General features: G+C 38.8%; 1 protein-coding gene across 1 annotated transcript in view; it reads right to left on the bottom strand.

Annotated features, from left to right (window-relative positions):
• The window catches only part of LOC150085299 (uncharacterized), a 285,468-nt gene that overhangs the window by 5,187 nt on the left and 253,669 nt on the right, over window positions 1-26,612 (bottom strand). The window contains exons 13-15 of the mRNA XM_090374519.1: window positions 24,573-24,844; window positions 15,707-15,764; window positions 7,981-8,195 (exon numbers count right to left, since the gene is read on the bottom strand). Of these exons, the coding sequence (XP_090230645.1) occupies window positions 7,981-8,195; window positions 15,707-15,764; window positions 24,573-24,844 (545 nt within the window). The remainder of the gene's footprint in view (window positions 1-7,980; window positions 8,196-15,706; window positions 15,765-24,572; window positions 24,845-26,612) is intronic.

Below are 26,612 nucleotides of genomic sequence, written 5' to 3'. Positions count from 1 at the left end.
CATGCGCTGATATCACTGCTTTAGCTAAGTCCACGATCTTTTCGTTATAAAGTTCTCCCTGAAAAGGGGATTCGTCCATGCTTTGCAAAGTCGCCTGAATTGCAGGACAGCTGAAGATGTGTTCCGGAGTAAGCTGTTCTTTCGGACAGTTTCTGCAAAGTTTATAAGTTCTGGTACCATCCGCACTAATTTTCATACCTGCCATGTGTCGAGTTCTCAGTCTGGCAATGGTCTTAGTGATGTTCCTATTTGCATTAATCTCGCAGATTTGGTGGTCAGTTTCTATATGTTTCTGTCTGAGTCTGTGTCTGGTGATGGCGTTAGCATCATCTAGAGTTATGGTTTTTGAGGTGTTGTGATTTAAGTTTCTTGCCTCTTTTGCCAGTTTATCGGCCGCCTCATTTCCTTCTATACCCACATGCGCAGGCATCCACTGTAGTGTGCAGCTCTTTCCCAATTGATGAACTGTCTCCAAATGTCGGTGAATGTCCTGTGTGAGTCCTGTGCGTCCATGTTTTATTGCCAGCAGGGCCGCTCTTGAGTCGCAGAAGATTACAAGCCCTCTGGCTCTGTCTATGTCTCTTAGTGAAATATAACTATTTAGGGCCTCAAGGATTGCCCTTAGCTCACATGTAAAGTTAGAGGCGATGCTGCCTACACCTATGCTTTGTTGCATTTTTGTAGTATTTGTCAGGGTGGTGTGTATGCCTGCTCCGCCCTTGAGGATCGTCTCGTCAGAGGATCCATCGGTATATATCTGTACTAAGTCACGCCTCGAATAAGTCTCAATTGTTTTGATTCCTATAGCTTTGACAATGGTCTCGATTTCTTTTTTTGTGCAGTGTTCCACGAGATCCAAGTTTATTGTGGTATTTTGGGGGATGCAAGATGGTAAGGTAGGCTCTTGAAGTATGTCATATTTTGTGAGTTCAAGATCAAGACTTTCTCTGATTTCCTTATCGTATTTCATGGTAGATGACCTTTTGAGTCTTGACCTGCAGTTCCAATTTATAAAGGTCCTACGGGAGATATGATCAATGTCTCTGCTGTTAGCCTTATTAGTGAATTTAATTGTGTGATATCTTCTTCTTTGATTGAGTGTCTGAAGGCCGCATTCCCGCTCTGCTTTAGTGTTGTTTGTAGACGAAACAGCCCCGATGATTATTTTTGCTTGGATCCTGTCCAGTTTTCCAAGTGCAGACTCAGAAGCATGCGCCCATATTGGTGCTGCATATTCCAAATTAGCCCTGATAAGTGAGGTATAAGTTGTTTTAAGTGTTTTCGGATTTGCTCTCCAGTTCGTACCACATAAGCTTTTTAGGATGTTTAACTTCTTCAGTGCTCTGTTGGAGCTATTTTCAATGTGTTTGGTGAAACGTAGTTCTGTGTCGAGGGTTATACCCAGATATTTTGGGTTATCCATTTTTGAAGTGGGCACGCCGTCTATAGCGATAGCTGGGTTAAAGTTCTTTCTGCGGCTTCTGTCTGTGGTAAAAACTGTGTGGTTAGTTTTATGGGGATTTATCTGTAATTTCAGTTCTCTTGCCCAGTCCACAATTCCTTTTAGTGATCTGTTTATGGATATTTCTGATTTTGCCATGTCTCTGCTGGTATGCCATATTGCTATGTCATCTGCATAGCATGCAATCTTGGTGTCTTCGTCTATATGTTGATGGACGTTATTAGTGTATAGCAGGAAGAGCAGGGGACTGAGAACAGAGCCTTGCGGGACTCCCTGCCATGTTCTTCTGTCCCTGGAGTAGGCCCCATTATATCTTACTCTGATCTTTCTGTCTCTTAGAAAGTCTGCAATCCATATTAGGGCGTTACCCTTTATACCATGTTTGTATGCTATTTCAATTAATTTCTTTCTCAAGTATTTGGAGGGAGTATATGATGAGAGCCTTGTCGATCAATTAGGCCCTGGAAAGATAGTGCAATGCACAAGGGGTAGAAATATTTTCAGCCTGGTCTGTACTTGTTAACAGAAGGGACTGCTTCTACAGGGATGGGATACACTTAAATAGAAAGGGTGCAAGAATATTCGCTGATACTATTGAGGCAGTCTTAGGTGGGTCGGAAAACTGTTAGCTTGGAGGGATACAAGGACTAATAGATTAACAGTAGCCACAGGCAGAGGTGAAAGTGATTCTTGCACTGCTTCTATTGGAATGAGCAGAAGCCTGGAAAACAAGATGCAGGATATTTCAGAGACTGCTGGGAGTCATTGCGGTACAAGTAAACACATGGGTTGTGTTAGGGTAGCTAAGAAAAAGAACAGGTGCATGTACACTTGCGTGTACACCGATGCTAGGAGTTTGGTAAATAAATTTGATGAATTTGAGGTATTGCTCAAAGCATCAAAGGCAAATATTGTTGGGATATCAGAGACGTGGTGTCACACAGATATAAGGAATGCAGAACTGGAATTTGGGGAGTACAACATCTACAGAAAGGATAGACAGGATAGGAAGGGAGGAGGGGTTATGCTATTAGTTAAAAAACACATAAAATTCAAGGAAGTGAAGCCGGTCGACATCACTGGACAGTGCAGTGTTGAGTCAGTTTGGTGTGACATAAGCATTGGGAGATCAAAATTGAGAGTAGGAGTGTGCTATAAGGCTAATGACTCTGATGAGTATAATAAGAAACTGTACAGGAAAATAGAGTGGGACAGTAAATCAGAGGGTCTTATAATGGGGGATTTTAATTTCCCAGATATTGACTGGAATTTGTGGGTTGGTCACTCACACACTAGCAAGGCTTTTGTGGATTTATTGGATGATTGTTTTCTACATCAGCATGTTCAGGAGGCAACTAGAGAGAGTAATACTCTTGATTTGATTATCAGTAGTGATTCTTCATGCATTTAGAATCTGCAGATAAATGAACCACTAGGTGGCAGTGAACACAGTGTGCTGAAGTGGGATTTACTCAAAGAGGTAACTACCATTAGGGGTAAAGGGAAGGGTTATTGCTTTGTAAAGGCGATTACGATGATCTGAGACAGTATTTAAATTCTATACAGTGGGACCAACTGATGATGTTACCAACAGCAAATTCAAAACGGGAAGTATTCAAAGAACTTATCTTGGAAGCTACTAGGATTTACATACCAACTAAGAAATATTGGCCTAAACTTTTAGGCCTAAACTAAGAAAGTTTAGGCCTAAATGGAGGTCAGATGAACTAATGAGACATATGGCAGAGAAGAAAAATGCATGGGATACATACAAATTAACACATGACACAGAAGCCTATGATAGATACAAGTTGATCTGTAACCAAGTTACAAAAGAGGTTAGGCAGGCGAAGGCAGATTACGAGAAATTTTTGGCAAGGGATGCAAAGAAAAACAGCAAAGAGTTCTTTACTTATGTAAACTCTAGAAGGAAGGGGATGAATCAGATTGGTCCACTTGATGTCGATGGGTTAACCGTTGATGATCCTGCTCAGGTAGCTAACAAACTAAATGAATATTTTGCATCGACATTCACACATGAGGAGTTATTCAGCGAGGGGAATGCCAGAGGTGTATTCAACTCTGGCAGTAAGCTAGAGAATCTTGTAATAACTGAGAGTAAAGTGGAGGAGAAACTGTTGAAGATAAACACAAGAAAGGCACCTGGGGTGGATAGGATCTATCCAGTTATATTAAAGGAGGCAGCAAAGGAAGTAAGCAAACCCTTAGCCATAATTATGATTGCTTCCTTGGACTCAGGGGAGGTACCATAGACTGGAGTTGTGCAAATGTGATCCCAATTCACAAAGGAGGATCAAAGGCTGACACAAGTAATTATAGACTTGTGAGTTTAACTTCTGTTCCAGGAAAATTAATGGAGGCACTTGTTAAAGAAGCACTGCAGGATCATCTAGACAAGAGTTCAGTTATAGCTCGGACACAGCATGGTTTTGTTAAGGGGAAGTCTTGTTTGACCAGTTTGATTGGATACTATGATGCAGTCACAAAAGAAATGGATGCAGGAAATAACTTTGATATTATATACTTGGATGTTAGAAAGGCTTTTGATACTATTGCACATGGAAGACTGCTGCATAAATTGGAGCAGTGTGGCATTGGAGGCAAATTGCTGCTACGGATAAAGGGGTGGTTGAGGGGGAGAAGACAGAGTGATAATCAATGGACAATGCTCATCGTGGACTAATGTTATTAGTGGAGTCCCTCAGGGTTCAGTGTTGGGTCCATTACTGTTTTCTGTATTTATAAATAATATTGATGATGGTATATCAAGCTTAATGTCCAAATTTGCAGACGATACAAAGGTTGGCGCTATGCTGCTGCAATACTGACGCTATGCTGCTGCAATACTGACGCTATGCTGCTGCAACAGGATCTAGAAAGGTTGAGCAGATGGGCTGAGAGGTAGCAAATGAAGTTTAACATTGACAAATGTAAAGTACTATATATGAGAAACAGCAACTCCAGAGCAACGTATCAACTCTGTGGTACTACACTGACAGTGATAGAGAATGAAAAGGACCTGGGGGTAATTGTGCAGGCAGATATGATGTTCTCTGAGCAGTGCAGACGGGATGCAAGAGTAGCTCATGGTGTTTTATCAATGATATACAGGAATTTTTCTAGCAGGGATAAGGAGGTGATTATTCCCTTGTATAAGGCATGGTCAGGCCAAACCTTGAGTACCGTATACAGGTCTGGAGGCCTCATTTCAAGAAGGATGTAGAGCTGCTGGAACAACTACAGAGAAGGGCAACAAGATTAGTGAAGGGAACAAAGGGTTGCTCTTACGAAGAAAGGCTTAAGTTTTGCAAATTACAGTGTCTGGAGACTAGGCACCAGCGAGGTGATCTGATAGAGGTGTATAAAGCCTTGAATGGTTTGAGCATGCTCAATGCTGATGGGATCCTGCCTCTTGCTCAGAATAATCACCCGAAAGGGCATAAATTCAAATTGAGGAAAGACAGATGTAGGATAGATGTGTGGAAATTTGCCTTTAGCCAGCGGGTAGTTGGTTGGTGGAACAGACTTCCATCCCTTGTTGTGGAAGTTGATAGCCTAAATAAATTTAAGGCTCAGCTGGCCAGATATTTCGAACGAATGGAGGGGTGAAGTGGAAGTTTTTTTTTTTGTTTTTGGCTGATGCTGCATAAGCTTGCTTTCTTGCATCATATGCCTCTACTAATGCTAACTGTATAAATATTTTCTGTGTGCATATTATTGTCTGTGTGCTCTCCTTGCAAGCAATGATCTGCAACAAGCTAAATACGAATTGCTTTCTGATTGGTAACATTGCCATGCTCTTAATATTCTTACTTATTATGCTAGTTCTTAACAAGAATGTCTTTATTTTCTGTAAAGTAATTTTCTTCCAAACATTTAGTTGGCCAGCTATAGGCTTTCACCAAATACAGTTTTGTGAACTGTTATGCTTAATGTTAAATGCTAAATTGTTTATAGTATATCTAGCCCCATTTATATTTAAGAAAATAGTATTTCTCTTAAACATAATGGTTATTTCTGCCTCTGAAGAAGGCAGCACACTGTCATAATTTCTGTATTAATAAATCATTTCAATACTTCTTAATACAGACTTGTGTTTTTATACTAGCCAGTTCAGTATTTGTATTTACATAAATATACCCTTTAGTTACCATATAGGAGTTAAAGGGAAAAGTAGGATGCTAATGAGTAAGCTTGACTACCATTTGGACAGGAGTTAAGGTACTCATGGACTTTTCAAAATCAAATTTGGATCTATCAATAATCTAAAAGCTATTTCTTGGCTAAATGCCTAAGAGTATGAAGGAGTTTGTTTATGCATGAGTAATGCACACATCATTTCTATTACCGAGGTAGTTTTAATTGTATCTCATATTATGAATACCTTCACAATGAGTTTCCAAGGTATTGCAATACCTCGAATAAGTTATTCTCAACAGATACCAGAGGTATCCACTGAGAATAAGTAATATTAGTCTTCTCCATAGGTAAAGTGTTACTTATTCAAGTTGCCATAGTGCAATACTATGGCTACTCGTTGCGAAGGTATTCACAATATGAGATATAATTAAAATGATGCATTAAAACTATCTTGTTAGTAGAAATGATGCGTGTGCATTACCCATGCATAAACAAACTCCTTCATTGTCAATAATCTGTTTACACCTGTCCAGTTTTAGTAGAGACAGGAAATAAAACTTAGCTGAAACAATCTGGGACAAACAAACAGGTTTTAAGATTAGGAGATTTAAAAGAATAGTCTGGACAAGGAAACAAACAGAAATCATGTAAGATCATCCCATGACATTATTATAATGCCAAGTGGCACAAGGCTGAGACCAAGTGATTAAATGTTCCTAGATGATAACACATTCCTATATATGCTAAAAGATCTGTATTTTGGAATGGACACTATCCAATGTATACAGAAATGGAGAGTACATAAGATATTCCAAAAACTGCCATCAGGGGCAACTTGTGCTGTTATTTATTTTTTTTATTATTATTTTTTGTTATTTTTTTTTTGATTTTTAGGAGCATTAGCAACTAAGGCCATATTGCTCCGGGATATGCGGTGGTCATTCCCTGACCTTTCCGCATCCTCCGTATTTGGTGGTGACGGGCTCGAACCCCGGTCTAATCAAGAAGCATGTGCTACACACCGCTGCTCCTTCCCACCTGGCTACAGAGGCGCCTCTTGTGCTGTGTGCAACTGTTAGCACACTGTTTGGATGAACCATAAGTATGAAGATTGAGAGGTTCCATATGGTGGTGACATTTATGTTCATGACATTCTGGAAGCACAATATGGCATGGTCAACTGTTGCTCAAAACATTTCATGGGAATGTTAGAAACATGCCTTATAAGGCTTTCCTTCAAATCAGCCAGAGATTGAATAAGCTCTTGATTCATTATGTCCTTGAGATATTCCCATAACCAAAAGTCACAAGGATTGGGGTCTCAAGATCAAGGTAGTCAAACACAAAGTGATTGTGGAAAATAATGTGGTCATCACTGAATCTGTTATTAAGCATCTGAATTTCTGGTCAACTAATGTATAGAGAGGTCCAATCCTGCATAAAAAACAGTTATTTCCAAACACAAAACACTCTCACTCTCTCTCTCTCTCTCATAGTTATGCTAGACCAAACAGCAACACATGGATATGAAACACTTAGAAGTGATGATCCCCCACATCTGATATTCATACTGCCACTTAACTGGAAATGTGTCTCATCAATCCACAAGATCCTTCCTGGCCAGAAGTTATTGACCTCCACCCCTGCCAGAAATCAGAGAGAAAAGTCATTACACTGCTGTGGATCAGTTTGTATTAGTTAGATCCACCACATGGATCATATACAGGTACCAATGAATGAGGGATTAAAGAGCTTTAAGGATTGTTGATCATGGAATGTTAAACTATCATGATACAGCCCTAGTAGTAATGGGTGAATGCTGCTTTCATGCTGTGCCACTGGTCATAACATCTGTTGTGACGGGGGGGGGAAGAACATCTGCTATGAGCTACAGACATCATAATTTTCTTCAAATTTTCTCACCATTCTGCAGAGCGAGCCCATTTTGAAAAAGTGGCATGATCTTTCTTTTGGAGTGCCATTTCAAGATCTGTTGAAATGGCATCCCAATTTGCATTTGTCTTCCCAGTTTTTAAATCCTCTCAGAAGTGTTAGAGGACTATGCAATGGTACCTGGGGGCTTGAATGCATATTATATTTGCATTCTAGAACTCTTAGCACAACCTTCTCCCTGGTGGCGATTTTTTGAACTTTTTTTGCATTTTCCACTTCAGTAGGTAATGGATAGCATCCATTCTATATTTCATCTTTATATCATAATAGTTTTCCACCTACAGCCATCCTCTCTTCTTGACACATGATAAAATGAGATCCACCTCAATTTCATTAACACCTCTGAAAGTACAAAAATTAATGCTGCATTACTGGATAATACCAAATGTTACAATTTTACATACCTGTGCTACAATGGTGTTGAGTAGAAGAAAGCCCCATAAACTGAGGAATGTTTCTGGATGGTGAAAGCCCAACATTGGATATGAGATAAAATGAAAAGCTGTAGGCAGTGTGACCACTAAAGGCAGTTCTCCAATCATTTTAGCCAAATAATATGCTGAGAGACGGTATGAACCAGATGCTCTTTCTTTATTAATCACTTCCCGCTCGGGTGGAACTGTACAAAATACAACATTTTTTAATAACAATACACAGTGCATTACTAGGGTTGTGAAATTAAATCAATTTTTACTGCAAATATTCAAGAACAGTAAATATTAATTGGGATATGTTTTGATTTTTTTTTTTTTTGATTTGTTTAATCATATAAAGATATTTATTTTATAAAATGGTCTATGCTTCAGTTCTTTTCTACAATTAATGCTCTTTTATAAATACAATCATTATCCAAATCCCTACACATATTATAAATCATGCCAACCATACTGCATCCCACAGTTACACATACAGTAAAACAGGTATTCAACGGTATTGGATCTAGCTGTCAAATGGCCTACTCCATAATGTTCCAAACATGTTTGGTTGGGCTGAGATTGGAGGTTTAATGGCTATAGAAGGGGCAGAGAACATGCTGGAATATTCATCAATCACTCCAACACCACTGTAGCCCTGTGACTTAGAGTACAGTCAGTCCTCGTATAACACGTGTTTACACTACACGAATTCGATCATACACGATTTATAAATAGGGGAACGATATCTTATATAACATGAACCGAATTCGCTTATGCATGATTCGCCTTGGTGTTAACAAGAAATGGCAATCGAACGTGGAATCGCCCCAACCAAACGCAACACGATAGGAATGAAGAGAAGATTCTGAAAATGTATTTATGTGTTTTATATCAGTGAAGGGGAAACACATTTCACCATAACAACGTAAAAACCAACACAATTCCAGCTATCGGTATAATTGCAAATGCAATTAGATCGAGTTTACTACCAGTTTATAACAGATTCTAGCAGAAACGCAACTGGAAATTGTTTTTATTGTTTTATGGTAGTAACTCCTAGAAATATGCTTTAGTAAAATGTGAGGTGTTAATAGTGTATCTCTGCCTTTATGGTGTTGTTTATTCAGTTGCTACACACGTGCAGCTTTGTTTATGTGTATCAAGCGTGCCTCCTCGTTTTGTAATTGTGCTTTATTCCCTGAAAATGAGTAAATTACTTAAAAGGTGTGAAAAGGAAGCGTCCAGGTGAAGACACAGCAGATTCAAAGAGAAAAAGAAAAGCAATATCGATAAACAGTGGCGGACTGAGTCAAAAATTCTTACCCGGGAAATTTTTTAGTGGCCTCATACTAGCGTTTATGGCCAAAATCACACCGGTCTCCGGCCCACTGGGGTTTTTCCCGGTAAGGCTTATGGCCAGTCCGCCTCTGTCGATAGAGGAAAAATATGAAATTCTGAAACGCTTTGAGCGAAATGAAAGACCATGTGATATTGCACGTGCTACAGGCCTCAATGAGGCAACCCTGAGAATTACAAAGAATGCAGAGAAAATACAAACCACTTTTATAGCAGTAACAACTCAAAGTGTAATTTAAATTCATTAGATTAAGACACAAATTTGTCCTTGAGGTTGTCACAGACATTCTCTCAGATATGCCAGACAAGCTGTACTTGCTACCTGGGAGTCTAAAACGCCGATGGAACTGATATTCGGGGTGACACTCAAGTCAAGTGAACCCAATTTCGGCAAAGTCTGGACGGTCTGTGACAGCCAAATCCGCTGCTTGCACCTTCACGATGGTGGGACTGTTAGTAATCCTTGGTATAACCTCCATGCACAAGTACATGGTGGGTGACCACCCAGGTGTGAACCAACGTAAGCAGGGGTCGAGGTGTGGCACCCACACCACATGGAGGAATGCCGTCCCTCTATGTTACCAAGCAATACTAGGTGGTAGATGACTCTCATCAACCGGTGAAATACCACCACTTTGCTTATTGGAGGCTTAAAGTGGTGGAACCCATGTTTAGTTTCTAGAGCTAAGTTCCGGTCAACACTTCCTATCTCTTCCATCATGCAGTATGATTGATGACTTTTGAGGTTATGATGAACGTTGTGGCGAGATCCAATATTCCTTACATTTCGAGGGTACAGCTCTAAAACGGTGTTTGCAGGCCGGCCGCTAGTTAGTACACTGGACCGAACCTATTGGTAACTCTCTAGGAGGCTTCCGGATCAGCTAGTGTATAATCTTGCTACCTCTACTCTGCCAGATAGTGACTGGAGGGAGTCCGAGTAGTGTGTATGCGGGGAGCATTGCCGAGGCCACGTTATGTCAAGGATCTGGGTATATTCTTACCACATGTACGCCATATCCAAAAATTTCATTACTTCATACAGTATGTCCCACCCACTTTTTCTTACTATTGAATACACCATGAATTGTCAAACTAATAGAGCAAGCTTATCTGCGAAAAGATCTAAACCTCCCAAGGACTTCCTAATTCATTTCACAAATATTCGTGGTCTTAATTCTAATCTCAACGATGTCCATTTCCACTTGCAGTCTGCCAAACCCCATGTAATTTTTCTGACAGAATCTCAGTTATCGGTTGATTTGACTACTGCTCATCTCAGATGCCCAAATTATTCGCTGTATGATTCCTTTTGCCTCAAAGGTGGTACTTGTGCATATGTCCGTTCTGATATTCCCTGTCAGAGACTTGGAAATTTGGAATCTCCTCTCTTTGATCTTCTCTGGCTTAAAATCTCTCTACCTCATTGTGTCAAATTCATCTGCTGTCTCTACCGTTCTCCCAACTCCACTAATCACTTGGAGCTCTTTGACTTCCTCTCTTTGCAACTTGACTTTCTCCAGTCCAACTTTCCTAACAGTGGGGTAATTTTCCTTGGTGATTTTAATGTTCACAACTCCAGCTGGCTTCCGTTTTCTAGTCACACCGACCCAGCAGGTCGAGATGCTGAGGCTTTTGTAATTACTAATGACCTAGCACAGATTGTTCATTTACCTACAAGAATACCGGACAATCCTAATCATACAGCCAATACGCTTGATCTTTTTCTCACAAACAACCCTTCTAAGTACACGGTCGAAGTGAGAGGTCCTTTAGGCACTTCAGATCACAACTTGGTGATTGCCTCTTCTCCAATGGAACCTTTATCTCATGGCTATTCCCAACCTCGTGTTGTTTGGCATTACAAGAATGCAAAATGGGATGACCTGCAAGACTTCTTTTCTTGGTCGGATTACTGTTTCAAAACTTCTGATGTCAATGTTTGCTCAGATCGTGTCAGTGAAATTATTCTTGCAGGAATGGAATCCTTTATCCCACACTCCACTTTAAAATCTCGTCCCTTATCTAAACCTTGGTTTTCCAATAAATGTGCTAAGGCTGTTCAAGAGAAGAATGTTGCATATCGTAATTGGCTTGTTTCTAATTCTTCAGTTTCATTTTCTGCCTACACAAAAGCTCGCAACAATTGTAAAGCAGTTATTAATCAGTCCAAACTAGAGTTTGAACAGGCTAAGAGTAGAAAATTTGCTTCTTGCCCTAATGGTAGCCGAGCATTCTGGTCTCTTGCCAAAGCTATTGGCCGCAACTTTTGCCCATCTCTGCTCCCACCTCTGTCCAAACCAGATGGTTCTGTTGTCACTTCAGCCAAGGATAAAGCTGACCTGCTAGCATCCCACTTTTCTTCCAGCTCATGCATTTATGATCTTGGAAAAACACCTCCCACCATTCCCAACACGCTCAATTCAATGCCTCCTGTGGTCTTCCGTCAAAAGGATATCAGAAGGATTTTGATGAATCTTGGTGCTAAGAAAGCTCCAGGTCCTGATAGTATTATTCCACTTGTTCTCAAAACCTGTGCTCCTCAACTTACTCCTATTCTTTGCCACCTTTTTTCCCTTTCTTATTCCAAAGGTGTTTTTCCTTCTGCTTGGAAATTTGCTCATATCCAGCCAGTTCCCAAAAAGGGTGACAAATCCCTCCCATCCAATTATCGTCCCATTGCAATTACTTCTACTCTCACTAAAGTAATGGAGAAATCAATTAACCGCCAACTGTTAAACTACCTAGAAACCTTCCGTCTGATCAACGATCGCCAGTATGGATTCCGTCAGTGTCGATCCACTGGTGATATTCTGGCTTATGTTTCCCATTTATATACTAATTCAATGGAAAGGTTCGGTGAAACACAAGTAGTTGCTCTTGACATCTCAAAGGCTTTTAATCGTGTTTGGCATAAAGGTCTTCTAAACAAGCTTTCATCTTATGGTTTGCCAACTGTTTTTAGTAATTGGTTATCCAGTTTTCCCTCCGATCGCTCACTGAGGGCGATGGTAGATGGCTCTCTGTCTTCTAACTTCTCCACTCATGCCGGTGTCCCCCAAGGTTCAGTTCTTTCCCCCACTCTATTCCTTTTGTATATCAATGACCTTCTTCCATTGACTGGAAATCCTATCCATAGTTTTGCCAATGATAGCACATTGCATTCCACTTTCCATTTTGAGAAACCTTGTCCTGCTCAATCAGCTTCAAGTTCTCGAAAATCTGCTGCCAATTCCTTAAATGCCGATCTTCAGGTAATTCTCCAGTGGGGCAAAGACAACTTAGTTGATTTCAACCCTTCTAAAACTCAGTCTTGTCTTATATCTCGCAAAAAGGATTCTTCTGCTCCTATCTTTAGTGACACTCTGATTTCTAGGCAAAATGATATATCTCTTTTGGGGATTACTCTGACTTCTAATCTCTCTTGGCACAAGCACATTACAAATATTGCTTCTTCTGCATCTAAAAAACTTGGTTTTCTCTTTCGCTCTCGGTGTTACTTTTCTTCCAAACGGCTGCTCACTCTGTATGAATTGCAAATCTGCCCTGCTATAGAATATTGTTCCACATCTGGGGTGGTGCCCCCAAAACCTCTCTCAGGCTTCTTGATTCCATTCAGAAGAGGGCAGTTAGGTTAATTAATGATTCATCTGTAACAGAGTCTCTCCACTCGCTTTCTCATACTGTTTCTGCTGCATGCCTCTTCTACAGATACTTCCATGGGCACTTTTCTTCTGAACTGGCTTCTATAATTCCCACCCTCTCTTTCAAAACAGTCCAAACACGTGCCGCCACTAGCCAACATCCATTTACTGTCCAACTTCAAACTCACAGGACCAACTTTTCATCTTCCTCGTTTATTCATTCAACTGCCGTTTTCTGGAACAACCTTCCTTCATACATATTTCCTGAAAATTACAATCTACAGAAGTTCAAGTCCAATATCAACAAATATCTTATTTCGTCTTCTCAACCTCCAACCCAAGCATGGTACTAAGCACTATAGGTTCTAATACCTCTCGTGTTTGGGGTTCACATAAAAAAAAAAAATAATAAAACAAAGAATTGGAAAAGATGGAACCGCTGTCATCTGTTTGGATAGAAAATCAAACAAAAAACAAGGTTGCTTACGATAGAAGCAAAAGCATTAGCAATATTTTATTACGTAATAGTCGTAATAAAATACTTACATATTTTATTACGATTATTTATTGTGTATTGTAATGCTTTGGTTACAAATGTTTGTTCAATCTTGGGTGGTCGGCACCTAACCCTATTTTTCCAGAGGGCCTGTTGTATATATTGCACGATTTTGCATTGCACGAGGGTTTCTAGGAACACAACTATCGTGCTATACGAGGACTGACTGTACTGTCTTGTTGAAAGATGCCTTGGTGGTCTGTAAAGATGATTACCACAAATGGTAAACAGTCAGAAATGATAACTTCTGCAAGTCTCTAGTGAGGGGCTGATCAATAGGTACTGGGAGCCCAGGCTCTCCCATACAAGCATATCCTGATTATTATGGTACCTCTGCTGATCAATCTCTTTTGTACAACAAGGTTCGAGAGCCACAGATTGAGTACACCATACCTAATGCAATTGGGAACGTGAATCATCAGCCCAAACAACCTCTTTCTGGCCATCCACTGTCCAATAGTTCCACTTTCATGCCCATTCTGGGCACATTTTCTTGTGATGAGCTGCCATCAGGGGTACCCATGTGGGCCATTGGTTGTGACAGCACAACTGTGATAGCATTTAATATGTGGCCAACAGTGAAATGGATCATACAACTGATGTGTTGTATTGCATGGCCTCTCCATTGTATCATATCCATTCCACTGGACAGCACAATGGATCATCCTTTCACCCCCTTTGGTGAATAATGCATGGCTGGCCTGCACAGAACCTCCACATGGAGGCTCACTGGGACCAGATTAATGGCACCCAATGCTGCCACCAATAATCATACCCCACTGGAACTTTGTAGTCTCTGGCCCATTCTGTGTGAAGAACACCAGTGTACCAAATGATATAGTGTCAGACTGTGGCCTCATATAGAAATAGTGTGCTATGCAGCAGCATTAGCAGCAGATGCTGCATATGAAGTGTCACAGTTAGGGGTGTTTGTAATGCAAAACCATCTCAGTGTATATTTGTGAAATAATTATTAATTTTTTGAAGGGTCTGGTTCTCTTTGCACATAAGTTCATTCTATTAGCTTGACTAGTCGATATATTCTGTATATTAAAAAATTCTGAAGGGGGAATGATAGGTTATTTATTAGACTGCAAGTAATATTTCAAACAATAACAGATTTTGATCTAGTATTTTTGCATGAGCTGTTTATATGAATTATTTATTATATCAGAAATAAAGGTTGCATTTTAACAATTAGTCTCTGTTACCAGAAATAAGTTTTTTTTGCCAATATCAGAATCATTTATATGGTTTGATATATTCACATATCCCATGAAATAAAACTACATTGCATGAAATTCATTTATCTGCCAAGACACACAATGTTGGTTGCAGCTAAACTGCTCATGGTACTTTTATTGAGATATACTGCCATGAATGAGATATACTGCCATGACATGACATGACAGTGAGCAATTAACTAAGCAACTTGGTGACAAAGGAAATTATTCAATTACATGACTTTTTAATTAAAGACTAATATTTTTAATTCTTGTCAATATCATAAACTGGATCCTTCAAGAAAACTTTTCAAATGATATATGGTATGCCTCTGTATAAGCAAAAACTTGAGTGCAAGATTATGAACAAATGCATATTCACAAAAGTAAATTAATTTTTTCGTAAAAAGTATAAGCTTTAAGGTTATTACTATATTTAATAGCACTCGTATACCATATGAAATTAATAATATAGTTTATTAAGCTATGCACCTCAACTACTACCGGTCAGGAGCGAGAATGCATAGCACGCGCTCCTTGAGTGGACCGGGGTTCAAGCCCGTGACTACTAAATATGATAAATATTTGTATTGACGATTTATTGTAAACTCTACTGACTTGGTTGTCATGCCGGAGTATAAACAGAAAAAAAATATATATACTATACATTAAGTTGACATTTCAGGCATCTTATCGATACCCATCAGCAGCATGGTTTGATGATGGATTAAATGAGCGATGTTAAATATAGTAATAATATTAATGGCAAACAACCAGGTAACGTCCTTCCCCAACTATATAAGTATAAGCTTTTTACTACCTATTTATTAAAAAAATAAAAAATATATTTGGGCTCACAAAAAGAGTTATAAATCCATTTTTCTACGAAATTTTTTATTTTTAAATATGTTAGAAATTAATAAGCTAGTACTCACATGATATGAGAGCTCCAAAAAGTGCAAACAACATCCAATAAGTGGTCCCAAAAAACATCTGAAATTAAATTCAACATTATATCAGAATTTCTTCCAAAAAAAAAATATATATATATATATAAACTTGATGAAGGTTTGATTAGCAATTTTTCAGGATAAAAGATTTTACAAAGGTAACTTAATTACTTTATTATCATAATTTCTAGAAGGTAATACACTGCTGAAATTTTGTGGAATTTTGTTTAAGGTGGGAACAAAAAAATAGGCAACACATTTATGATATCAAAATTAATGAAATTTCATATTAGTTCATTCAACAAAGAACAACATAACTAGTCCTTGGGCTTTTTGTGAAGTTTTATAAAGTTTTATGAAGTTTTATACATACATACATAAAGGTAATATATAATACCCTCTAATGATAGGAAGCAAGCTTATCATCAGACAAATATAAATAAAAATAGAAATAAAAATAAAATAAATTTTCTGTTTATACTCTGGGACAACCACAGAGTCTGAGGAATTCACAAGGCACAAAGAATACAAGAAACAGCACTGTATTTAGCAGTCAGGGAAACTCTTTTCCACTTTATTTGTTTATCCTTTCTAATAATTTTCCTTTAACTCTTTCTGAGTGGATCTGAACAACTTGTAGGCTATCTGAAGTGAATTTTTTTTTTTTTTTTTTTTTTGAGAAATTTGGAAGTTTTGTAAAAATTAAAAAATATGTATAGGCAACCTCCGTATAACACAGTACTTCTACAACATCATTTCGCTCTAACACGACTGATAAATTGTGGCAATCCTTTCACAACACGGTACTTATATAACATGGTTTCGCTCTAACACGGTTAGAGAATTTCGGCAAGCCTCGCATAACAGGATATTTTTGAGCTTTTCTGTGGGGGAAACCCTGCTATTATGTTGGATGCAATTTTTCAACATTTCCATTCTTTTTGAATCCCCACTGTTGACTTGCTAGTCAAAAAAAATTGAAAGAGCCCTGTATTTTTTTTTGTTGGGAAATCCCTGTGTTATGTTCTGTGCTATTGAACTTGTGTAAAAATCTAGATTTCAAAGTTTTATTACTATTGGATAGCACACCAGACCATCCAAAAGATTTAAGTCATCCAAACATTGAAGTTATGTTCCTACCTCCACAGTTGTACTAGGTTAACACAACGTTTTTCATTTAGCCATTAGATCAAGGGCACAAAAGGTGATATAGTTGTACACGTTGGCACTAATGATATCAAGAGTAGGAGACCAGCAGAATTACTTAACAAGTACAGGTCACTATTGAAAAAAAGCCTTGAATTAGGGTTGAATTTGAAAGTGTCTCCAATTCTGCCCAGACACGATAGGAGGGAGTATATGATGAGAGCCTTGTCAATCAATTCGGCCCTGGAAAGATTGTGCAAGGCTCAAGGGGTAGAATTTTTTTCAGCCTGGACTGTACTTGTTAACAGGAGAGACTGCTTCTACAGGGATGGGATACACTTAAATAGAAAGGGTGCAAGAATATTTGCTGATGCTATTGAGGCAGTGTTAGATGGGTCAGAAAACTGATAGCTTGGGGGGAGACAAAGACTAATAGATTAACAGTAGCCAATGGCAGAGGTGAAAGAGATTCTTGCACTGCTTCTATTGGAATGAGCATGATGCTCATTCTGTTTCTAAGAATAGAAACAGGTGCATGTATACTTGCGTGTACACCAATGCTAGGAGTTTAGTAAATAAATTTGATGAATTTGAGGTATTGCTCAAAACATCAAAGGCAGATATGGTTGGGATTTCAGAGACGTGGTGTCACACAGATATAAGGAATGCAGAACTGGAATTTAGGGAGTACAACGTCTACAGAAAGGATAGACAGGATAGGAAGGGAGGAGGGGTTATGCTATTAGTTAAGAAACACATAAAATCCAAGGAAGTGAAGCCAGGCGACATCACTGGACAGTGCAGTGTTGAGTCAGTTTGGTGTGACATAAGCATTGGGAGATCAAAATTGAGAGTAGGAGTGTGCTATAGGCCTAATGAATCTGATGAGTATAATAAGAAACTGTACAGGGAAATAGAGTGGGCCAGTAAATCAGAGAGTTTTATATTGGGGATTTTAATTTCCCAGATATTGACTGGAATTTGGGGGCTGGTTACTCACACACTAGCAAGGCTTTTGTGGATTTATTGGATGATTGTTTTCTACACTAGCATGTTCGGGAGGCAACTAGAGGGAGTAATACTCTTGATCTGATTAACAGTAGTGATTCTTCATGCATTAAGAATCTGCAGATAAAGGAACCACTAGGTGGCAGTGATCACAGTGTGCTGAATTGGGATTTACTCAAGGAGGTAACTACCATCAGAGGGAAAGGGAAGGGTTTTTGCTTTAGTAAAGGCGACTACGATGGACCGAGATAGTATTTAAATTCTATACAGTGGGACCAGCTGACGATGTTACCAACAGAAAATTCAAAATGGGACGCATTCAAAGAACTTATCTTGGAAGCTACTAGGCTTTACATACCAACTAAGAAATATTGTTCAAAGTTTAGGCCTAAATGGATGTCAGATGAACTAATGAGACATATGGCAGAGAAGAAAAATGCATGGGATACATACAAATTAACATGTGACACAGAAGCCTATGATAGATACAAGTTTATCAGTAACCAAGTTACACAGGAGGTTAGGCAGGCGAAGGCAAATTACGAGAAATATTTGGCAAGGGATGCAAAGAAAAACAGCAAAGAGTTCTTTACTTATGTAAACTCTAGAAGGAAGGGGATGAATCAGATTGGTCCACTTGATATCGATGGGTCAACTGTTGATGACCCTGCTCAGGTAGCTAACAAACTAAATGAATATTTTGCATCGACATTCACACAGGAGGAGTTATTCAGCGAGGGGAATGCCAGAGGTGTATTCAACTCTGGCAGTTAGCTAGAGAATCTTGTAATAACTGAGAGTAAAGTGGAGGAGAAATTGTTGAAGATAAACACAAGAAAGGCGCCTGGGATGGATGGGATCTATCCAGTTATATTAAAGGAGGCAGCAAAGGAAGTAAGCAAACCCTTAGCCATAATTATGAGAGGTCCCTTGGACTCAGGGGAGGTACCCACAATCTGGAGATGTGCAAATGTGACCCAAAATCACAAAGGAGGATCAAAGGCTGACACAAGTAATTATAGACCTGTGAGTTTAACTTCTGTTCCAGGAAAATTAATGGAAGTACTGGTTAAAGAAGCATTGCAGGATCATCTAGACAAGACTTCAGTTATAGCTCGGACACAGCATAGTTTTGTTAAGGGGAAGTCTTGCCTGACCAATTTGATTGGATACTATGATGCAGTCACAAAAGAACTGGATGCAGGGAATAACTTTGATATTATATACTTGGATCTTAGAAAGGCTTTTGATACTGTTGCACATGGAAGACTGCTGCACAAATTGGAGCAGTGTGGCATTGGAGGCAAATTGCTGCTATGGATAAAGGGGTGGTTGAGGGGGAGAAGACAGAGAGTGGTAATCAATGGACACTGCTCATCTTGGACTAATGTTATTAGTGGAGTCCCTCAGGGTTCAGTGTTGGGTCCATTATTGTTTTCTGTATTTATAAATGATATTGATGATGGTATATCAAGCTTAATGTCCAAGTTTGCAGACGATACAAAGGTTGGCAGGGTTGTTAAGGACACTACTGATGCTATGCTGCTGCAACAGGATCTGGAAAGGTTGAGCAGATGGGCTGAGAGGTGACAAATGAAGTTTAACATTGACAAATGTAAAGTACTACATATGGATAACAGCAACCCCAGAGCAACATATCAAGTCTGTGGTACTACACTGACAGTGGTAGAGAATGAAAGGGACGTGGGGGTGGTTGTGCAGGCAGATATGAAGTTCTCTGAGCAGTGCAGACGGGCTGCAAGAGTAGCTCATGGTGTATTGTCAATGATATATAGGAATTTTTCCAGCAGGCGTAAGGAGGTGATTATTCCCTTGTATAAGGCAATGGTCAGGCCACACCTAGAGTACTGTATACAGGTCTGGAGGCCTCATTTCAAGAAGGATGTAGAGCTGCTGGAATGAGTACAGAGAAGGGCAACAAGATTAGTGAATGGAACAAAGGGTTGCTCTTACGAAGAAAGGCTTAAGTTTTGCAAATTACAGTGTCTGGAGACTAGGCACCAGCGAGGTGATCTGATAGAGGTGTATAAAGCCTTGAATGGTTTCAGCATGCTCAATGCTGATGGGATTCTTCCTCTTGCTCAGAATAATCACCTGAGAGGGCATAAATTCAAACTGAGGAAAGACAGATGTAGAATAGACGTGCAGAAATTTGCCTTTAGCCAGCGGGTGGTTGGTTGGTGGAACAGACTTCCATCCCTTGTCGTGGAGGTTGATAGCCTAAATAAGTTTAAGGTTCAGCTGGACAGGTATTTTGAACGAACAGAGGGGTGAAGTGGAAATAGTTTTTTTTTTTTTTTTTTTTTTGGCTGATGGTGCATAAGCTTGCTTTCTTGCATCAAATGCCTCTGCTAATGCTAATGCTAAAATGCTAATGTCCCTTTGTGAGCTTTGCTGAAGAAAGAATAAAGCTGCCATCAGCATTTAGTTTTCTCAACTCTTTTAAAACCTTAATATTATATCTTAATCAGGTCTCCATATAGATGCCTAGTTTACAGATGTTACAACTTAAAAAACTGAGGTCTCTTAGTAAGGATATCCTTTTTGTCCCCAAATAATCTTGTTATTCTCTTCTGCACCCTTTCCAACAGATCTACAGTGTCCCACAAGTCTGGAATCATAGGGAAAAATAACTAATTCATATATTTTCATCTTTGCAGCCCCAAAATGTCTGTGGGTAAGGAAGAATGAGTCCAGATAATTCTTCTTGTAGGAAACTAGAGTTAAAGAGCGTTCACTGCAGAATTTGTCATTGTTAGCAAACTTGTTGAAAAAGTTTAGGAAAACAGAATCCATAGAGGATAAACCATCCAGTGGACCTTTCAGAAGGGTCACTAACAATGATACAGTCACTGCCATCCTCAATTATTTATGCAAAAGTCCGAAGAAGTCTCGTCAAAGACTGTCCTCTGGGACAAGGGTGTTGAAAAGTAGCATTCACCACATCCTTAAGGCTCACAAAAGTTATCCATACAAACTTCGGATCTTGCAGAAATTAAGCAAAGACAATGAGAACAATGGATGGAATTTTGTAAATGGGCCAGAGATCAGCATACTCAAAATTCAAATTTACCATCCACAGTTCTGTTTAGTGATAAGGTTATTTTTATGGAAATGGTGAGTTAAATTGACAGAATCGACTCATTACTGGTCTCAAAACAACCCTCCCTGGTTTACTCCTTCAAGGGAACAAGGTGCTACATGTGTAATGGTATGGTGTGGCATGTTAAAAGACCACGTAACAGGTCCCGGCCCCTTCTTTTTTCAAGGAAATGTCACTGCAGATGCCTATTTACATATGCTCAATAAAGAAACATTCCTTGAACAAGGATGCAGATTTTCCAACACGGTTCCAGCAAGATGGTGCAGAAACTCTGCACATTAAAGAATCCAAGTTGGATGCTGTAATGTGCAGAATTTCTGCATCGTTTTCAGGTAATTGGATAAAATGTTGAGGGCCTGTGGAATGGTCAGTGAGAAGCCCAAAACTGCTAAATTTTTTCTCTAGGATCACTTGAACACACTGGTCTAAGCAGAAAAAATTCAGTGTTGAACATTTGTGGTAGTGCACTATTGAAGCATGCAACACCATTACTCCTGACTTCATTCACCATGTGCATTGGCGCACTATGGTCATAGTTGCCGATGCACCCAATAAATCCCGAAACAAACAAACCATGTGCTTGCTGACCAGGTATCTCGTTTGGATTTTTGTATCAGGAGGTACATTGAGCACATTCTGTGAATAAGTGTTTGTACTGCCATTTTTATTTTTTTTTTACTACAGGGTGTCTCAAAAATATTGGTACAAACGTTTAGAGGAGGTAGGTAACATCTAAAGGAAAGTGAATCGCATAGGAACCCATAACCAGAAACGTCACCGTAAGTCGGCACTGTTCATCAGTTCGTGAGAGGAAAAATTTCTGGTTTACTCATTGAAGCAGTAGTCGCCGCATGAAGAGCATGCATCGATATACGAACTGTGAGCTGGCAGACATGCACCCCTAGTGTATAGATTAGCAGAGGGCAATGGATGAGCCGCTCAACAAATTTATGGAGAACGCTTCCCAGACAGACATGTACCGGACCACCGTTTGTTTGCGCATGTGCATCAAAATTTGTGCAATTATGGGTCATTTAGAGGTAACAGAAGTAGTGCGGGCAGACCACGTTCGAAGCGAACTCCCGCCATGGAAGAAAGTGTGTTGAATGCCGTCCAGAATAATCCTACTACCAGGACACGTGCCGTTGCCTCTGCCTTAGGAGTGTCTCGTTGCAGTGTACAGCGTGTCTGGCATGACGATTCCTTACACCCCTTTCATCTCCAAAAGGTTCAGTTACTGCTCCCCCAAGATCATCCTGCACGTGTGGCTTTTGCGCAGTGGTTTCTCCAAGAAAGTGTTCACGACTTGAATTTTCCAGCCTATGTTTTGTTCACGGATAAGGCTTATTTCACTCTGGAAGACTTATTCAATCAGCACAATGCTCATGTGTGGGGCTCGCGACAACCTACGCGATGTGCGCCCCCATGCAGCACAGCATCGCTTCGCAATAAATGTGTGGGCAGGTATGGTCGGTGACTGCTTAGTCAGCCCATACCTGTTACCATTCCGCATGAACTCCACTAAATATCGGATCTTTCTTGAACAAGTTCTACCAGGGTTACTTGATGATGTTCCAGCAAATGTGAGACACAACATTTGGTTTCAACATGATGGGGTGCCTGTCCATTATGGAAGGTGTGTTCGTGACCATTTGAACAGGCATTTTGGGTGTCGATGGATTGGCCATGGTGGACCCGCTGCCTGGCTCCATGCTCACCTGATTTATCGAACCTTGATTTATTTCTGTGGGGGGCCCTCAAATCTATCGTGTATGAATTGTCTGTGGAGTCGGAAATGGATCTCGTGGTGAGACTCCTCTGCGCTGCTGCTACTGTCAAAGAAACTCCAGGTGTGTTCGACCGTGTCCGCCAATTGGTGTCACACATGCATCGCATCTCATGGTGGAACCTTCAAGCATCTGTTGTAACATCATGAAATGCATGCATCTCGTACTCCATTGTTAATATTATGTCAAGTTAATGTTTGCCATAATTATTGTCTTGTGTCATTTCTGCTTCTTGTGCCCCTGCTACTACTTTCCCGTGACATTTCCGGTTATGGGTTCCTATGCGATTCGCATTCCTTTAGATGTTACCTACCTCCCCTAAACGTTTGTACCAATATTTTTGAGACACCCTATATAGTTCCAGGCTTATTGGACATCTCATACATTCTTCATAAAATGAGGTTTCCAAAGCTGCATGTAGTGTTCATGATGTGGCCTTAATACTGCTTCATGCAATTGGATAATCACCTTTTTATACTTACTAGCAAAGTTCTTGTATATCACTAACAGAACTCCATGAGTTGTCCTAGCAGTTTGCCCGCACTACTCAGAGAACAACTTCAGGTCAGACTATATCTTTCCCATTATAGAATACCTTGATATTTGGTGCTACCAAAATGGTAGCACTGTGGGGTTACTGTAATCCAAGTGAGTGACTTCTTTTTCTCAATTTTGTATTTATCAATATCATACTCTAACTGAAATTTTTCTGTCTAAATAGTTTATCTACATCTTGCTCAAATAACATGCTCTGATTACTGTTATCAATTACCCTGCTCACCCTTGTATCAACAGCAAACTTAGATTAAATTTGAAATACGTACAGCAATAGCATTAATAAATATCATAAACAGAAAGGTTCAACACTGAGCCCTATGTGACTCCGCTCACAATATTAGTTTGCAAAAAAGCAGTAGCCATTTATAACTCTGTCTCCCACCATATAACCCATCTATTATCCATAGTTGTAACTTCACCCCTAATACCCTAATTGACATTGCTCCAATTTATACAAATCATTCATGTGGGGCTGTATATAAAGTTTTACTGGAGTCTAAGAAATGTATGTAAAAATTTTTATTTGCATCCAATTCCTTTTGTGACAACTTCATAGTAGCTAATCAGATCGGTCATGTATTATCTTCCCTTAAAAAAAACATGCTGTAATTGCTTTATAATTCCATTTCTATCCATATGATTTTTTATTACTTCTTTGACTGTCAACTCCATTATTTTTCCCGCCACAGAAGTCAAACTTACAAATCTATGGAACATAGGAAAGACATTTGCACACCTGTGGGGACTTGCCTGGTACTGGTGGATATATTCCACCAGTACCAGGTGCTTTGTTTACTTTTAGCTGCAACAATTTCTTTTCCAACTTCTTTTCAGTTGTCATAAAATCATTTAATTCCTACTCAACGTTAGACAGATTTCTTGTATAGTCACCTCTAAAACTTATTCACGTGAATATATATGCAAAATATTATCACTGCCATTCAAATATGTTATATTCAGTAAGCATATGGTTCATTATTCAACTATAAATTATGAATAATTTATAGTGGAATTACTCTATCAAATTTATCAATCCTAAATCCATATATTTTAGAATAATGATTATTTAAACAAAAGGAAATTATTCAGAAACACTCAAAATACATGTAAAATTATGCCATCAAATGTTCCTAATCAACTTTATGATCTAATCAGTGATATTTGCATTATTCCCCACTGTCTTGTCAAAAAAATAATTCAAACACAATTTAAAAATTTCTTTACTTACCCAACCCTTGATGTCATAGATGGTTTTTTCTGTTCGCTGAACTTGGAACCATATTAATCCACAAACTAAACCTAGGCCTATTGTCTGTACCCAATTTAGCTTTGATAGCATGCGACTCCTTGCTTCCATGAAGTTCCTCTGTGTTAGTACTTTTAATTGTGTCCAAAAGGATGTTGGCCATTTGATTTCTTCTCCAAGATCATCCTGACTACTGAAAGTTGAACTACCTGCATCAGACCATGATGACCTACCAGAGTCATCATCTCTGCTTTCTGCAAAAGAAATTAAAACAATAGGTATTATTTTAATATTATGTTTATTATAAAAAAATTCCACTGGAAATGAATATGAAAAAAGCATTGTAAAAAGAAAAAAAAGTAAACAATGTTGGCACTGGCTTACTTCCTATTATTAGGAAGTAAGCCAGTGCAAAAGTATTTCTATTATTAGGAACTTCTGATGTAATTAGTGATTCTTATCTAAGTAGCTTCTGTAGAAGACAACCAAATATATATAATTTTAAAATATACAAAATAATATTCCATGATATTTAAAACAAACAACAAAGAAACATGAGACACTTTTTGAAAGCAGGATTTTTATATTTTTCTACCCCTAGCCAGGAGCGGATTAAGGTCGGTTGAGGACCCGGGCGCAGAAGAAAATATTGGGACCCCTTAAAAAAAAAGAGAGAGAGAGACAGGGAAAATAAAAATATATGTTAACCATTTTTTTAAATTAATAAAAAATATTATGTACTATTAATGTTTTATTTCCAATAAAATTTGAATATAATATATGTATAATATAATTAATAATAGCATAATAATAATCACAAAGTTTTGAACTAATATGTTCAACTAATTTGTTGGGGTTTTGCGTGGGCCCTTCAGAAGTCAGGGCCCAGGGCGCGCGCCCGGTGCTCCCGCCGTTAAATCCGCCTCTGCCCCTAGCTATCTATGAATTGTAGGGGTTTCTAATAATAGGAATTATTTTATGAATAATTCATTTAAAATTTATATGAATTATTTATAAAATAATTCATGTAAATTCATAATAAAATAATTCATGTACTTGTGTGAAGGAAATATGCAAGAGTAATTCAAAATACTAAAAATAACATACAAAAATTTCATATAAAAGTTATGCTTAACCTTTAGTTGACAATATGGACAAAGATCCAAAGATGGGCATAGTATATTGTCAAATGTACAACCATACAAGAAAAACTTCAATTATATGGGCTACAGAGCTTGGCAACAAGGCACATTAAAGGGGGGACCTGATTGAAGTTTATAAGGCTCTGAGAGGGATTAGTAAAATGAATGAAGGCATAATTTTCACTGTTATAAAGAATTCCACAACTAGGGGTCATAAATTCAAATTACAGGGGAAGAGGTTTACGTAGATTGTAGAAAGTTTTCTTTTAGCCAGTGAGTTGTTGATTAGTGGAACAAGTTGCCTCCATGGGTAGTTGAGGCAGACAATTTGAAGAAATTCAAGGTCAACTAGATAGTTATCTACATGAGGAGAAGGAAGCACATAATTTGTCTATTTGCTTATGTACATTTTACTCCTTTTTTTTGAGAGGGGTGGTGCAGCAAAAGCCTGTGGCTTCCTTGCATAACAATAATAATACTAATACCTTTAGCTTAATGAGGTTGAACTGAATACTTAAGCAAAGTTCACAAAATAAACAATACAAGCACAAATACTTTAGCATTAACATTAGTAAAGGCACATGATGCAAGAAAGCAAGCTTATAAAGCATCAGCTGAGAAAAAAAAAAATAAAACAAATCTTCTAATTTCACCCATCCATTCGCTCCAAATGTTTGTCTAGTTCTGCCTTGAATCTATTTAAGCTATCAACTTCTACAACGACAGATGGAAGTTTGTTCCAGCAATCAACCACATGCTGGCTAAAGGCAAACTTCCACACATCTATCCTACAACTGTCTTTCCTCAATTTCAATTTATGCCCTCTCAGGCAATTATTCTAAGCAGGAAGAAGAATCCTATCAGCATTGAGCATGCTCAA

Source organism: Mastigoproctus giganteus, chromosome 5 (genome assembly GCF_048544385.1).
Source record: "Mastigoproctus giganteus isolate SK-2022 chromosome 5, ASM4854438v1, whole genome shotgun sequence".
NCBI lineage: Eukaryota > Metazoa > Arthropoda > Arachnida > Uropygi > Thelyphonidae > Mastigoproctus > Mastigoproctus giganteus.
This window is presented reverse-complemented; position numbering and strand designations above follow the sequence as displayed.